Source organism: Chanos chanos, chromosome 2, assembly GCF_902362185.1.
Source record: "Chanos chanos chromosome 2, fChaCha1.1, whole genome shotgun sequence".
In the NCBI taxonomy this organism is placed as follows: Eukaryota; Metazoa; Chordata; class Actinopteri; order Gonorynchiformes; family Chanidae; genus Chanos; species Chanos chanos.
In genome coordinates, this window is record NC_044496.1 from 1,200,137 (window position 1) to 1,217,500 (window position 17,364).

General features: G+C 42.0%; 1 protein-coding gene across 1 annotated transcript in view; it reads left to right on the forward strand.

The window, feature by feature from the left end:
• Positions 1-1,881: 1,881 nt before the first annotated feature.
• The window catches only part of LOC115805648 (lysosomal acid phosphatase-like), a 16,122-nt gene continuing 639 nt past the window's right edge, over positions 1,882-17,364 (forward strand). Inside the window, exons 1-10 of the mRNA XM_030766303.1 lie at positions 1,882-1,965; positions 8,105-8,200; positions 8,617-8,703; positions 8,926-9,078; positions 10,354-10,452; positions 10,922-11,011; positions 11,982-12,114; positions 15,528-15,616; positions 16,047-16,153; positions 16,509-16,684. Coding sequence (XP_030622163.1) covers positions 1,882-1,965; positions 8,105-8,200; positions 8,617-8,703; positions 8,926-9,078; positions 10,354-10,452; positions 10,922-11,011; positions 11,982-12,114; positions 15,528-15,616; positions 16,047-16,153; positions 16,509-16,684 — 1,114 coding nt within the window. The remainder of the gene's footprint in view (positions 1,966-8,104; positions 8,201-8,616; positions 8,704-8,925; positions 9,079-10,353; positions 10,453-10,921; positions 11,012-11,981; positions 12,115-15,527; positions 15,617-16,046; positions 16,154-16,508; positions 16,685-17,364) is intronic.

The window sequence follows — 17,364 nt, forward strand, 5'->3', positions numbered from 1 at the left end:
ACTGACAGTGACTGAGCATGTGCACATGTGTTAATGGTGTGAAAATGATAAAAGGATGGGGGGTGTGGGGGCTTTATTAGATGAGACAAACAGAACAGAAGTTAAAGTAAAGTCTCTGTGATTGCACAAACACACTGTGAACAGTGAGCTTGTCTCTGCATTTAACCCTTCCAACACACCAGTAGTGAACACACACACAAGCAGGAGCAGTGGGCAGCATTCCTCTGCGCCCGGGGAGCATTGGGGTTAAGTGCCTTGCTCAGGGGCACACAGCCTGTGGATGTTGGGCCTGGGAATCGAACCAGCAACCCTCCAATCACAAGCCCAGTTCTCTAACCTTTAGACCATGATGTAATCTTAGGAAGACTGCCACACCTCCTGGGGCCTCATGACGGTCTGGGCTGCGGTACCCACTGCAGCACCTCAGGTCTGATGTGATCCACAACATCTGTAAACCACTGGGTGAGCGAAGGGGGTGTTCTTTCCCTCCGCTGTAGGAGAGTAAGATGACGAGCTGGGAGGGACAAGGACACCAAAGCTTCTACTTGGCTGTTGGAGAGAGGCATTTCCTCTGGAGGACCATATCTGAGAGAGGCATTTCCTCTCCAGGGGCCACTGAAGAAGGCAGCCATGGGATTTGGGGTTATCTCTTCATCATTCGTCTGCACAAATCTGTGCGACATGGAGGACCGAAACGGGCCCGTAGACTGGCAGGAGAAAACGGATGTTGTCGTGACGTCGCTGGCAGGTCGGATGGACATCAGGGTCAGGAGTTCAGTGAGTCTGCTCCTGCAGAAATGCAGCTGGTGGAATGTGTTAAACTGATGCTATTCACAATTTACACAGAACAAGTTTTTGTTTATTTTCTCAGTTATAGACTTCCAGGTTGCATCAGACAAACTGTTAAAAGACATTGGCTTGGATGGTCTGGATAATGCAGTATAACCATGAGAGTAAGACAGCCAGCCATACCCGAGGTGGGACTGATGGACAGGAGGCGAAAGGTGTTTGAGTAAAGGACTGAATCTTTGGATATCTAAAAATAGGCTTTCTTGGAATGTCATGTTCTCTGACTGAATGTTAAGGAGAGACAACCAGACCCCTGTGGAAGACGCATTTTAGTCCCTTCCAGAGGCACGGGTTGAGCACTGGAGTTAGCAAGGCAGGGATAAAAACAAGGTTACAGACCATAAAGATAAATGCGACAGCTTGTTTATATCCAAAACGAAACATTAACTGGGTGACGGGGAGGGACATCCTAAGGGAGCGACAAACAATAGGACAGTCTGAGTGGTATTTCCCACCCCACGCAAGGGAAGCACATTACAGGAAATGGGGGGCTGGCAGAGGTGGGAAGTAACGAAGTACCAATACTTCATTACTGTACTTCAGTAGAGTTGTCAGATATATGTACTTTACTTGAGTATTTCTTTTTCTGACAGCTGTTTACTTTTACCCCCTACGTTTTAACACAAATATCTGAACTTTCTACTCCTTACGTTTTAACACAAATATCTGAACTTTCTACTCCTTACGTTTTAACACAAATATCTGAACTTTCTACTCCTTACATCGGCGCCAACCCCCCCCCCCCTCCCTCCCTCCCTCCCTTTTTTTTCTTCAGCATCCCTTGCTCAAAATACGTTCCCGCGGCTATGGACGTAACAATACGAAAACGGCGTAAAAGACGTAAAAGACAAGCTGCGCCAAGCACCTCCGCTCCTGCCTAGGAGAGATGACATCCAAAAATGGACTGATGTGAGATTTTACAGACTGTGCATACACCCCTTCCAGTCAAACAGAGAAAATCACTTGTCACTTTCGTTTTTCTTGTCTGTGCACTGCAATTTTCATGTGTGATAGTCTGACTGTACCTCAGGAATGCTGTCCTTATTGATGTACTTGGTTTTATGCGCTGTTTCAGACACAGCATTTGGAGAACGAGAACTTAAATTGGTCACTGTGGTAAGTAAGAACCTGCAAGCAAAACTTGTATCGTAGCTTTTCTATAGACACACATTACACACTCATGCTTCTGATTATCTTGCATGGTTATCTTGCACAAGTGAACAACTGATAAAGTTTGTTTGTTGTTATTATTTTTTATTTGTTTGTTTGTTTGTTTTTACACTAGAAAGGTAAGGGCACTTAACTGATGTTACTGTGCTTAAGTGGTGCATTGGCGAACTTGTACTTTGAATATTAACAATACCAGCAAATTTCATGTTTCACTCTCACAGATCTACACAGAAACTACATTCATTAATTTGTACTGACAGCAGTCGTTACTTGCCTTATTTTGCACGATCAGTCATAAACTCCTGTTTTTTTTTATTTATTTGTTTCTGTTTTATCATGAGGTGAAAACGTTTGTGGGAATGTGTTAAGCATCGCTGCGGCAGGATCAAACTGATGCCGATGTACACGTACAGATAGATGCCAGCTCGCGTGTGTTCGTGCGCCTATAGGTCATAAACGTAGCTACAGCACTTCCCCTGACATATGCTCGTTATCGCCAATGCGTGGCGGTTGGTGAATATTAAAGCGGTATCACAGCCCTCGAAATGGCACGGGCGACGGCAGCAGAGAGTGAGTTAGCGTCCAGTGGTACAGGCACTATCCATGGCGTCAGTAGAAAGAAATGTTTTCCATCGCTGGTGCACCAAACGACAGTTTGATTCAGACAGACTGAAGCACCAACTTAAGTTTACACTCCTGTATTACTTTGCCGTGTGCTAGGGAGATACATGCCCTATCCCACGGCAAAAGTGATACAGACATGTAAACTTAAAATGTGTTTAAAAAGTTACACAACGAATGAACGCCAAAAGAAGGACATTGAGTAAATGGCTGTGTGCATATGGCTTTCACTATTTTCTCATTAAAGCGACTCTGGAGCACACTCATGCAAATGTCTGTGTTTTATTAACTGCGGAATGTCTTTTTTTCTTTTTTTTTGTTTTTTTGTTTTTTTAAAACTTGTACTTTTTAAAGCTTTAGTGCATTAAAAGCCTGATACTATAAGACATTTTGTAATTTGTGACTTGCCCTTTTAGTAGAGTCATTCACGTACGGTTGTACATTAACTTTGACTCATGTTTAATATCTGAATACATGATTTTGACTCATGTTTAATATCTGAATACATGATTTTGACTCATGTTTAATATCTGCATACATGATTTTGACTCATGTTAAATATCTGAATACATGATTTTGACTCATGTTTAATATCTGATTACATGATTTTGACTCATGTTTAATATCTGAATACATGATTTTGACTCATGTTTAATATCCGAATACTTTTACCACCCCTGAATACATGATTTTGACTCATGTTTAATATCTGAATACATGATTTTGACTCATGTTTAATATCCGAATACATGATTTTGACTCATGTTTAATATCCGAATACTTTTACCACCCCTGAATACATGATTTTGACTCATGTTTAATATCCAAATACATGATTTTGACTCATGTTGAATATCCGAATACATGATTTTGACTCATGTTGAATATCCGAATACATGATTTTGACTCATGTTGAATATCCGAATACATGATTTTGACTCATGTTTAATATCCGAATACATGATTTTGACTCATGTTTAATATCTGAATACATGATTTTGACTCATGTTTAATATCTGAATACATGATTTTGACTCATGTTTAATATCTGAATACATGATTTTGACTCATGTTTAATATCTGAATACATGATTTTGACTCATGTTTAATATCCGAATACTTTTACCACCCCTGAATACATGATTTTGACTCATGTTTAATATCTGAATACATGATTTTGACTCATGTTTAATATCCGAATACATGATTTTGACTCATGTTTAATATCCGAATACTTTTACCACCCCTGAATACATGATTTTGACTCATGTTTAATATCCAAATACATGATTTTGACTCATGTTGAATATCCGAATACATGATTTTGACTCATGTTGAATATCCGAATACATGATTTTGACTCATGTTTAATATCCGAATACATGATTTTGACTCATGTTTAATATCTGAATACATGATTTTGACTCATGTTTAATATCTGAATACATGATTTTGACTCATGTTTAATATCTGAATACATGATTTTACAAGGAGTGGACTGCTGTAAACCAGAAGTAACCAGTTGCAGAAGTTGCTATGCACAATCCCAGTATAGCTGCAGAAGTAACCAGTTGTAGAAGTTGCTATGCACAATCCCAGTATAGCTGCAGAAGTAACTGGTTGTAGAAGTTGCTATGCATAAATGTAAACCTGTAATCATGGATTTCATGTTAGATCACTCGCTGACCCAGATATTGTCCCTTCTCTTGCAAACTGTCTGGCAGGTCTAGAGATTATGAACCAGGTAGCGATTTTTAAGGAGCCAACTTATTGATACTAATTTTTAAAATGACCAGGATATAAGCTTATATATTGGGTCAGGATATAAGCTTGCATTTCAATTGTCAATCTCTCTAAAAAAAACCCCAAAAAAAAAAAAAACATTCAAAAATAATAACTGGAGTTGTATTTTCTCGTGCGGTAGAGCACAAACTGCAATCTCTTCAAAACATTCAGTCTCTTCATTAAAACATTCAGTCTCTTCATTAAAACATTCAGTCTCTTCATTAAAACATTCAGTCTCTTCATTAAAATATTCTGTCTTTTCATTTCACTCCGGTGATCTGGAGAGAGCCTTCAGGTCTTCGGCATCAGTGCTTAAGGGACCAGCAAAAAAGCACAAAACCTGTACAAATGAGTTCATTTTATTGACAAAGCATGAAAATACATGTCACTGCTGCATATCCTGTAAATGTAAACACAACTGTGATACAGTTATAGGGCCCTGACATGTTTACTTCAACTTTCAGATTCTCCAAATTTGCTTCTTTTGAATTTTGGTGAATGTTTGACAGTGGATACATTTATATTGTGTCACCTCCATATGACAGACTGTGAAGAATTCGCTTGTAGCAGAATGAGCTGGCCATCACATGACTTCTATAACCGACTACGAAAATTTGCTTCTGTTGAATTTTGGCAAAATTTTTACAATGATGATATAATGTTTTCAGCATCTCACCTCCATATGACATACGAGTTATACCTGATAGTGAAAGTGAATTTGCTGTCGCTGAATTTTTATTGTAAAGACATGGCCATAAAAGTAGAAGCAAAGTGAACAGAGAAGCATCCAACAAGCAGAGCATAAAAGAGGTGAAATCACAAAGCTTCGTTTTTTTTTTTTAATATAGGAGAAACAGATACATCAAAGGTTATCATCTGATGTGATCAGCTGAATTCAAAATGATTTGACATGCTTTGTGAGTAGGATGCCTATGATGAAACGATCCTGTCGTGTTGTGGTCTAGGAATCACCACAAATGAAAATGAATCAGTCGCAACATCAAAGCCTTACGTGACAACAGTAATATCTAATAATGCACAGGAGTGTTCCATATGAACAGAATCTTCAGACACTCAAAGACTGAATGCATTTTAAAAAGCACATTGCATTTTGTTTTCTGAGAAATCTGCCTGCAGCACATGCTTTAAACAACAGGCTTCAGGACGCGCTTGGACAGGCAGGAATACACTGGCAGGATTCTCAAACTGGTTGACAGGCAGGTTGACAAGGCTGAAGAAACAAAGGGCTCGAACAGAGAGAAACAGGCAGGTAAACCTTTGGCAGTTGGTGCAGAATTCAAGGTAACCAAGGGCTTTCATACCTAAGACACTGCAGTGGAAAATTGAAAAAACAGAGATTCTTATTCAAAGAGAAAAGCAGGCTTGGTTAACAAAAAACAGGTGAAGACCAGGCTTACATGAAGAGAAGTGCATGTGTTGATTAAATGATTAACTGATTGGACCAAATCAGACAGGACACTAACTAAACCAAGGACCGCAGAGCACTAAATGGCCAGTAGAGGGGAGTGAGAGCCGTGGGGTGACCCTACCACATCCAGCCAAAAACAGGAAATAACACTGAGCACATTGCTTCTGTTTGATTTTTCTAAACAATACCCCCAGTCACATTCAAATATAGCTGCAACAGGGAGTTCCCTCTGAGATGTTGTACAAGTATTTCCTGTGTATATATTTGCTCTTGATAGAGAAGAGACAGTTGTCTGCTGTGGTGCACTGTTATTGTAAAGTTACCATTGGAATCTGTTGCCTTTTTTTTTCCATCTGAAAAATATACCAGACTATTCAAAATGGCAGAGTTCAAACTACTTGGATGCGCAATTATGAAGCCTTTCTCTTTCTGCTTTGTCGGATCCTCACATTATGTGGTATTTAAAAGACAGTTCATAGGCAGGATTTTCCCTCTCTTATGGAGATAATGGGTCCATGTGCTGTTACAGGAGTTACCTGCCTATGAGGACCTTACAGGAGTTACCTGCCCGTCACTGCATCAACTACGCAAACACTGACTAAGCTCCTGGTTCAGCCGTTGCCCCTGGGCTTTAGACTGCAGACTGGAGAGCAGGTTTAAGACTCACTGTCACACCCAGCCTCTCCATGAAGGTTCATTAGACTTCTGAAGTGAGCTGTGGCCCTCAGTCACTTACAACGCTGTTCTTAGTGATGAAACTGCTCGATGGAAAAGTGTTTCGACACTCTGAAATAAGATGGGGAGTCCAGCCAGTGAAATAAGCAGGCCTTCGATAAGTGCTCCACTGTGACTAAGATGGTGGCATTGCCAGTGGATACAGGCAGTGGTCCAGGATCATGGAGCCCTTTCTACACAGGCCAGCTTGGTTTGAACCTTCTCCCCGTTACCCCGGCCTGTGTGCAGTGAACAGAGCTTGTTATTTCCCCCAACTGTTAGACAGTGCATGATCCTCAGCTAACCTGGAGCCCTGACATGACTAACATGAAGGTTCCAGCCAATTACAGAACCTCACAGGAACAATGACTAACATTAAGGTTCCAGCCAATTACAGAAGCTCACAGGAACAATGACTAACATGAAGGTTCCAGCCTATTACAGAACCTCACAGGAACAATGACTAACATGAAGGTTCCAGCCAATTACAGAACCTCACAGGAACACTGAGAATTGGGAACAGGTGATCCAGGTGATCTGAATTCTGAGGAAGGCAGAATGAGAAAAGGTGCAGCAGTTAGAGGCATGACAGTATTGTCCTCCTCGCTCTCTCAAAAACGTAATGCTGACAGGAACAAAATATCTTCCGTAGGAAAGCATGGTACAGGGGAAAATTCAGTGGGGTGGGGGGACTGGCCCCCCTCTATCTTTTTTAGATACCATAAGGAAAACAAATTGGAAGCAAATCTTCAAATTGTGCCAGTCATGCGATGGCCTATTCATTCTATTATAAATGAGTTTTGATCTTAAGTTACGTGACGGTGACACAATATTAATTTATTCACAGAAAAAATGAACCAATATTCAATGGAAGCAAATTTTTAAAATCTGAGAATTGTAGTAAATGTAGTAATAAACAGACTATTTTAATAAACATTCCAAAATACAGACTGTGGTGTGTTCTTTATTTTTCCCTGAGTGAGAAAACACGACTCCCACTGCTTTGGGAGATCGTATTTTTTAGAGACTGAGATGTGGAATCTGAATGTTTTGGAGATGTCTGGTATAAAGCTAACTTCACCACAGTGTATGTCTTTGTTGTAAACAGAAGGGTATGTTCTCATTAGACTTATGTACGCACGTAGCCTTGCACTGCCACAACATGTTAAGTGTGACATCCCTGAGAGACTACATGTGTGGCATCATCATGTTCAGTATTTGTCGTTTAGAATGAATGTGACTCCTGTTTTTCAGAACTCAGAACTGTACATTTCAGTGCACTTGTCAGCAGACTTGGAGTGCAGTTGCTCTGATGAAGGTTTTAGTCTTTCATTTGAGACATCTTTAGCCCAGGTGCATTAATGCGTCTCTTGTCTTCTTCCAAGAAGTTTTATGTAACTCAGCTTTGCATGTGATTCAACATTAATGAACACACATGTTCCTGAAGACAGGTCAGTGATAGGTCATGCTTTAATGTTCACTGTTACATAAATACACCCAAAGGCTGATGGAATCTTTGCTTTTCTTTGTTCATAGCTTTATCGTCACGGCGACCGGTCTGCACTCAGGGCATACCCTAAAGATCCCTATAAGGAGACTGCTTGGCCCCAGGGCTTTGGACAGCTCTCTCTGGTACTTCCTCACAGTTTTTAACCACAGATATCCATATCTATCCATCTTACAGATGTAGCGCACTTATCATATCCTGCCTTCTCCCACCTCTGCTCCCTCTTGCTGAAAGATTAACAGTACAGCTACTGAGCTGCACAACAGTTTTGACATTTAAAACAGCGTTTTGGAGTCTGGTACATGTTGCAGTATTTAAGCATTGTGTGGTCATCCGGCATCCTTAGTTCTCTCTGTGATACACCTGCAGGCCCTCAGCCTCAGTGGCTTCGGGCTCAATATGATGGAGGGTTAAGTGTGTGGTGAGCTGCTGTTGCTGGCACAGGTGTGTGTTGTGTGTGTGTGTGTGTTGTGTATGCGTGTGTCGTGTGTGTTCCTGTTGTCTCTCTATCATCAGTGTCCTGTTTTTATGTTTTTCTCAGGAGGGGATGAGGCAGCACTTTGAGTTGGGAAAGATGTTGCGGAAACGTTACAGAGGATATCTCAGTGAAACCTACAACCACAATGAGGTCTGTCTCCTGTCCCTGGACAGACTGTCTTAACCACTGAGGGCTAATATCACATTTCACTAGGAGTTGCTAGAAGACAGAGGTTTAGACAACAACTGAGATCCATCAGACCGAGCTCATGGGTTGAGTGATAGGATTTACTGCTATGACTCATTTTACACGTTGGTTTGTTCAGTTCTGTTGCATTTACCATGTCTATTTTAACATGTATCCTACCCTTAGATTTTTGTGCGAAGCTCAGATCGGGACCGTACCTTGATGAGTGCTCAAGTGAACCTGGCCGGCCTTTATCCTCCTGACCAATCACATGCCTTCGACCCGACTATAAAGTGGCAACCAATCCCTGTCCACACTGTCCCCAGCAAAAATGAGATGGTAAGAGTCACATGGAGAGCAGCACTAAGTTTCACTAAGAACAAACACCTCTAGTTTCACTGTGTCCTAAGAACAAGCACTTCTAGTTTCACTGTGTCCTAAGAACAAACACCTCTAGTTTCACTGTGTCCTAAGAACAAACACCTCTAGTTTCACTGTGTCCTAAGAACAAACACCTCTAGTTTCACTGTGTCCTAAGAACAAGCACTTCTAGTTTCACTGTGTCCTAAGAACAAACACCTCTAGTTTCACTGTGTCCTAAGAACAAACACCTCTAGTTTCACTGTGCCCTAAGAACAAGCACCTCTAGTTTCACTGTGCTCTAAGAACAACCACATCTGGTTTCACTGTGTCCTAAGAACAAACACCTCTATGTTCACTGTGCCCTCAGAACAAACACCTCTAGTTTCACTGTGTCCTAAGAACAAACACCTCTAGTTTCACTGTGTCCTAAGAACAAACACCTCTAGTTTCACTGTGTCCTAAGAACAAGCACTTCTAGTTTCACTGTGTCCTAAGAACAAACACCTCTAGTTTCACTGTGTCCTAAGAACAAACACCTCTAGTTTCACTGTGCCCTAAGAACAAGCACCTCTAGTTTCACTGTGCTCTAAGAACAACCACATCTGGTTTCACTGTGTCCTAAGAACAAACACCTCTATGTTCACTGTGCCCTCAGAACAAACACCTCTAGTTTCACTGTGTCCTAAGAACAAACACCTCTAGTTTCACTGTGTCCTAAGAATAAACACCTCTAGTTTCACTGTGTCCTAAGAACAAACACCTCTAGTTTCACTGTGCCCTAAGAACAAGCACCTCTAGTTTCACTGTGCTCTAAGAACAACCACATCTGGTTTCACTGTGTCCTAAGAACAAACACCTCTATGTTCACTGTGCCCTCAGAACAAACACCTCTAGTTTCACTGTGTCCTAAGAACAAACACCTCTAGTTTCACTGTGTCCTAAGAACAAACACTTCTAGTTTCACTGTGTCCTATGAACAACCACATCTGATCTGGTTTCACTGTGCCTTAAGAACAAACACCTCTAGTTTCACTGTGTCCTAAGAACAAACACTTCTAGTTTCACTGTGTCCTAAGAACAAACACATCTGGTTTCACTGTGTCCTAAGAACAAACACCTCTAGTTTCACATGTCTAAATGTTTCATTTGGGCTTTTTTTAAGAATCCACATGATCAGAACGAATACCTGCATGATACTTTATTACAGACTAGTAATTTCTGATCTTCTCGTTTTCCTTTCATATCTTTCAGCTGTTGGTATTCCCTCTGCATGACTGCCCCCGTTACACAGCTCTTATGAATGAGACCATGGACACAGACATATACCACAACATGACAGAGACATATAAAGTAAGTTGTCATCTGTTAGACATTTAATGCGTCTACTAACATTTGCACACAGTAGGGATCTCCAGTTTCTTTTCATTGAGGGCTGAATCCAACCAACAGCACAAAGCCAAGAGCCAGCGCATCAGTCTAAATAATTAGGATGTGTCTAACTGGAGTAATTGATGAACTGGCAACCTGTTCAGGGTGTTTCCCCACCTTTCACCCAATGAACGCTGGGATAGGCTCCAGCACCCCCCGCAGCCCTAATTAGGATAAGGGGCTTTGAAACTGAGTCAGGGTGAGTGAGTAACTGTAGTAATTTGATCATACTCACCATTCCATGCGAGATGTGCAGATGGAGTTGGCTGGTGGTAGCAGAATGATCATAAGCAGCAATCACACCTGTAATCTTTGGTTTGCAACTCTGACTTTGCAGGGTAGTTGTCAGTGAAGTGATAAAGTGACTGATGTGTTTCACCGTCTGTAACAGACGTTTCTGGAGATGGTGGCGAATGAGACAGGTCTGGGGAATGTCACTGTTAGAACAGTGTGGAAAGTCCAGGACACTCTCTTCTGTGAGGTAAGTGACAGCTATAAACAGCTTGACGCTGCATCACAAGGTCTGAACAGATTTCGTGTCATCAGAATTTAATATCTGTCTCAACTCAAAAAGAGCTGAGAAAACCGTTTTGCAGGAAGAAGTAGTATCTTCCCTGTCTGTCTGTTTAATGGTCCTTTTGTATTCCCACATTCCTGTGCCTACTCTGTGGTCGTCCTTAACCTCGATCACTTGTCTGAACTTTGTTCTCTTTCGTGGGTCAGTCTTTTAGCAGGATTCATTCAGTCTTCACACAGCCAAGTGTGTGTTTGGTTTTTGTGTTGTATGTGTGTCAGAATTTGGGCTTTACCGTTAGCTTTTCATAACTTGATTTTCGCGGTCAGAAGAGTCCAGGCAGAGAGCAGAAAGATTTTACTTCCCCCAGATGGACCTTGCTCCTCTCCTAATGCCCTCTCATTATGAAAGGAGATGTGTAAAAGCAGGTTTTGTATCAGACTGTGAAAGTGAAATTGCAGAAGCCATGAAGGCTGAGGCTTTGACTGTCTCTCGTGACTCTAGAGTGATGTGGGATCTTGTGACTGTGGTATCTTGTGGTGTCTTGTTGGTATTTGACACATATATATGTATACACTCAGGCAGGGCTGCAGTGTCATAAGGACTCTGGCACGGCCTTAAAGAACAGTCACCCAGAACAATCCCCGGTGGTTTTGTGCCAACAGAAACCTGAAATCAGCAGAACCTGATTTGAACTTTTACACGGTGAAAATAATAATGTCCTCAGCAGTACCCTGCTGTTGCAGTGTTCCCACATGAGGTCAGAAGGCACTGCTACCGCCATCTGAAGAGTTCACAGATGACGTCTCAGCATTTTTAACAACATTACTGTCAATTTGATTAACCTGCCTAAAGTAGAACCCAGGATGCAAAGCTGAAATTCACTTTATTCTCTCTCTCTCTCTCCCTCTCTCTCTCTCTGTGCCTCCTTCTCTAGTTGAAGCACAATATGACCCTGCCTAAGTGGGTGACCTCTGAGGTGATGGAGAAACTGGGGATACTGAGTGACTTTTCCCTTCGAATTCTGTTTGGAGTTTACAAGAGGGAACAGAAGTGTCGGCTGCAGGGAGGTAAGTGTTTTACTCATTACAGCACTTCCCCATTCACCTCACACAGGTTTTCATACCAGTCACTCGGGTTTTAGTTATTTTGCATTTTCAGTTGAATCCTCATTCTCTGTAACGACCTAAAATGCTCTCAAAACTACATGGATCAAAATTGGTGGATGTTGACTCATAACTCCCATAATTACTGTTTTTTAGGTATCAAAATGGTGAAACAGCAGAAAGATCTATTGGTAGTGTATAATATCTACGCTGTTGTTGATAATGTTTTATTCCTTTTCGTGGGAAGCAGAGTGGAGCAGTGTTTTGGACTGTTGGTCTCTAAAGCGGGATGGAACGCTGTTGGCTCCCTGACCACAGCTGACAGCTGTGCAAAGTCAGTTTGGACCCAACAATTTTGTTTATTGGATTGCAAATGTAAACAGTAAATTTAAAGCTTGGTAAATATCGAAACAACAGCAAAAACTGAAATGTGATGTGCAGACACTATATCAGAGTTAATTAGTGCCTCATCACAGCATGGTGTCAAGTTCAGGTTTGTCTGTGTGGCACCTTGGCACTTTTTACAATCAAAAATGGTCTCAAAGCAGCTTTACAGAGATCAGTGCCTGAAGCTTTCTCCATGTGAAGGCCAAAGCTAGGGCTAAAGAACGGACAAGATCTTAGCAGCATGCTAACTGGTGACGCTATCCATGGCACAGATACCAGTTACAGAATAGGCAAAGGTGATGGCTGCCTTCCAGCAGTGGCGGTTCTAGCTTGTACGGTGCCCTGGGCGAACCCGCCCTTCAAAATTTGTTTGTACAACCCCCCCCCCCCCCCCCCCCCCCCCCCACACACACACACACACACACACACAAAAAAACACAGTTCTGCACTAACTGTAAACTTTATTCAGACTTTTTGAACAAAACATGTAAATAATCATTACATTTAAAATGGTGTATTTATGAAATGGTATATTTATGAAAAATATATACAAAACTAAGACTAATAAATATCAAAAGGAGTAACAAAGATAAACAAGATAATAGTTGTGTTGATTTGGCACTCCGGGCATCAATGCACTACCCATGCCCCAACACTGTCAGCCAAGAGACAAGACTGAACTAGTCCACCTTGGTGGTATGCAGACCCGTGGCGCCACAACAAGTTTCGGGGCGGGGGGGGGGGGGGGGGGGGGCAAGAACACGGGGTAAACCCAAACCTGTAGGAGGGTCCGGGGGCATTGTGCCCCAGGGAAAATTTTTCTTAATTTGAATTTTCTTAATTCTGGCAGCTAAATGCACCATTTTTCCACAGTTCGAGACAGAAATGGAAAGCGTAAAGGCAGTGGCGTTATCAGGATGTCATAGCGTATGCTACACTGCAATTCTGCCGGAGCTGGAGCCTTCAAAGCGTATTTTCAGCGTCTAGGGTAGCCTACTTTAGACGAAATTACAAAGAAATTGTGCTTTTCGATCAAGTAATCTCTGTTGGTCATTCCGATTTACGAATATCAACAAAACACATTGCACAGCCAGTGACGGCTATGTTTCGCCCTTCTCCTTAAACATTATCACGCTACGCCCCCTCGCTTACGAGCGAGAACACGTTTCTGCTTATTCTCGTCCAGAGTTTATATGGATCAGATAAAGAAAGGCAGGTGATCCCCACCCTGCCCCCCAAAAGCATAAACATATCTACCTGCACAAATCAACGAGACTGTATATTAGAAGCGAATGAGGTTACTACTGCAGTGGTCAACTTCTCTCTCTGTCTTTTGGCATAAGGTTAACTGACCCCTACGGTGTCATTGACGTGACGTGCAAATGAGCGATAGAACACAGATTGCACAAATGTCACCATTCCGATTTTTTTTTTCTGCGGGAAATGTGAAAAAACACGACACGAATGGTGCAGAAGCTGAATGTCTTCCACCAACGCTGCTCACACCAAATACTCTGCATCACATACCACTGATGATGAAACGCTGCAAAGAACCAGTTTGCAAAAACAGAATGCAGATTTCATTTGGCTGGCCATATTTTGGGGCATATTTTGGGGGGAGTCTGGACCAAGGTCTGAACCAAGGTTCATGTTTTTGTTACATTGTATACATTTGATCCGGTTAGTTTTGGCTTCACGTTGCAATTTTGCGAGCGCGCTAAAGAACTTTGCATGTCATACCCAGAATCATATCTTCTCTCTCACACCCTCTCAGAAAATAAGTTATAAGTTTCTGCGTTTTTATGTGTTTTTTTTTTTGAGTTGACTTTTGATTTCTTCTTCGGGCCAGATCTCCTCCTCCTCTGCCCGTGTGCTACGGCGGCTCAGTTTTACTTCTCTTCCGGTTCTTTTTCTTCTTCTGTTGGTTAATGGGTGATGATAGCCTCAACTTCCTGTAATTGGTCCGAAAGTCTGAACCATCCAAAAAAGTGTTTTCACACTGCAAATGAACCGAACCATGGTTCAGTTTGATCCGGACCGAGACCACCTCTTTTGGTTGGACCAAGTTTTGGTCCTTTGTTCCGGACCGTGGTCTGAGGCACCTTTCACACCTGCTATTTTGGTTCGGACCAAACTGAAAAGTCTGAAGGTTTGGACCAAACAAGGTAAGTGTGAAAGCACCCTTAGACAGGCCAATCCACTCCCACTGGAAAACTGCAATGTAATGGATGTCACCAGAGGGAAAGCAAAATGAAGGATCACCTAACAAGACCTTGCACAGCATGCAGCATGAGAAGAATCAACAAGGCATTGACCCTGAAAAGGCAACAACTGACAGAACACACTGGCGACAAACTGCTGCCTAATGTTCCCGGAGTACATGAGGACTTAACTATACTGTTAATATTCTCATCACTGTTAGCGAATTGGTGCTGTTGAAATAACAGCGTGAGTGGTTCTCTGAGTGGCCTTTGTTGGTTTGGTGTGGTTATCAGAGTAATGGGTGCACGTTACTAAGGGACAGTTGCATTTGGTGTCTGTCCATGCAAAGCAGACTGAGGTCAAGACTGAGGTCAAACCGGATTTGCATCTGTGTAATGAGTTTACGGAGAAGAGAGGAAAAGAGGAAAACCTCTTCCTGTCTTTCAGCAGAATGGTTCAGTCATGAAGCTTTTGCCTTTAGCAGGGATTCACCCCACTGAAGTGTTATATTTCTCAGGAATGCTCCGCCGCAGAGACATTTGTGTGGTACACTCTTGCGTCAGAATGAGAGAGCTGCTCTTTTGCCCTGAGCATGAAAACCACAGACTTCACTGACAGAGAGCACATCAGTCCTTAGAAAACAGGGCCATTGTGGGTGGATCAGCAGGGGGCTCAGTTGGTCAAATGATATGAAAGTGAATTGTGAGGCAGTGCAGACAGATTGCACAGGCCTTTGGTAAGCAGTGGACAGCAATGAATATGTTTTTTCTTCTCTCTCTCTCTCTCAGGTCTCCTGCTGGATCAGATTTTGAAAAACATGTCAGCAGTTGCTAAGCTGGATTCTAAAGAGCAGCTGAGGATGATTGTGTATTCCGCGGTAAAATGCTGGGACATGCCCGCGATACACACATCCCTGCAAACACAGACACACTCATACAAACTGCACACCTATACACATTGTGCACTCATACAAATTGTACACTCATACATACTGTACATTCAGACATACTGTGCACTGATATATACTGTACACTCATATATACGGCACACTCATGCATACTGTACACTCATGCATACTGTACACTCATATATACTGTTCACGGGCCAGTCATCACACTGCTAAGAGCTGAGCATTTGGTGGAACCAAAGTTCACACCCTGGCTTATGTGACATGACCTAATTTCAGTTTTGAATGAACTTCTCTGATACAAGAACAATGAAAATTGTTTAGTTTTTTTTTTTTCTCATTTTTCAGTGACTGTGATGTGTTAGACAGTCTTGGTAATGCCATTGTTTTCCTTGTACAGCATGACACTACCGTAGCTGCCCTGCAGGAGGCGCTCAATGTCTTTAACGGATTACAGCCCCCGTACGCATCCTGCCATATATTTGAGCTTTTCAAGGAGGAGAATGGGTGAGTCGCTGTCAACAGTGTTTCAGGTCTGCCCTGTACATATTCCTGTGTGTTTCATACCTGATCAGCTTCATTCATCTGAATGACTTCATCCTTACAGTTTAAATGTTGTCATCATGTGAATGTCATGATCTGGCATTTCTCACCTCTGTAGACGTGAATATGTAATGACTCATCTCTAACTGATGCAGCTTGTTCATCAGAGTGACCTTGGATAGGTTCCCTCAGCAAACACTTTAAACCACTACATCTGCTCTGTGTCTGTAGACTCTTTGCCAATGTGCAAACGTCAGCTGACAGCTTTAGAAAGAGGCGTCGTCTTCTCTGCGTTCTCATGTTCTCTCTGCTCCAACAGGTCCTTCTCAGTGGCCATGTTCTACCGCAACGATAGCAGGAAAGACCCCTACCAGCTAACCCTTCCTGGCTGTGATCTCTACTGCCCCCTGCAGGATTTTATCACACTCACCAAGTCAGTCATTCCAGTGGACTGGGAGAAAGAATGCCAGCTGGACATCAATGTAAAGGAAAAAGGTATAAACCGTCTCACTCTTTCAGAGGTTTGACTAAATTAACACGTTTAATCTTTACATTATGTAGGCAGTATGTAAACCTGCCCCTGATGTGCATGGTATTGGCAGGGCCCTGGGTTCTTTTCAAGCCTTAAATCCCCTTTTCTGTTCCTGTAATACTCTTAATGTTGATTATGTTGAGTCTCCTCATCATATCTGTACATATAATATCGAGCAGTACAGGCAAGAGTATGTTATCTCCGACGGAGAACTTTTTTGCTATATAAAGCACTATAGTATATAATCTGTACTATATAGAGCACTATAGTATATATTCTGTACTATATAGGGCACTATAGTATATATTCTTTGATTTTTGCCCAGGTTTAACTCGTAACACTTTTTATCTTTACATTATATGTGAACCTCTGTCCCCATGTGCTAGTGTCCAGGTGTGTTTTAAACTACTGCTCAGTGTTTAATGACCATTCAGGTGTGTTTTAGACTACTGCTCAGTGTTTAATGACCATTCAGGTGTGTTTTAAACTACTGCTCAGTGTTTAATGACCATTCAGGTGTGTTTAAGACTACTGCTCAGCGTTTAATGACCATTCAGGTGTGTTTTAGACTACTGCTCAGCGTTTAATGACCATTCAGGTGTGTTTTAGACTACTGCTCAGCGTTTAATGACCATTCAGGTGT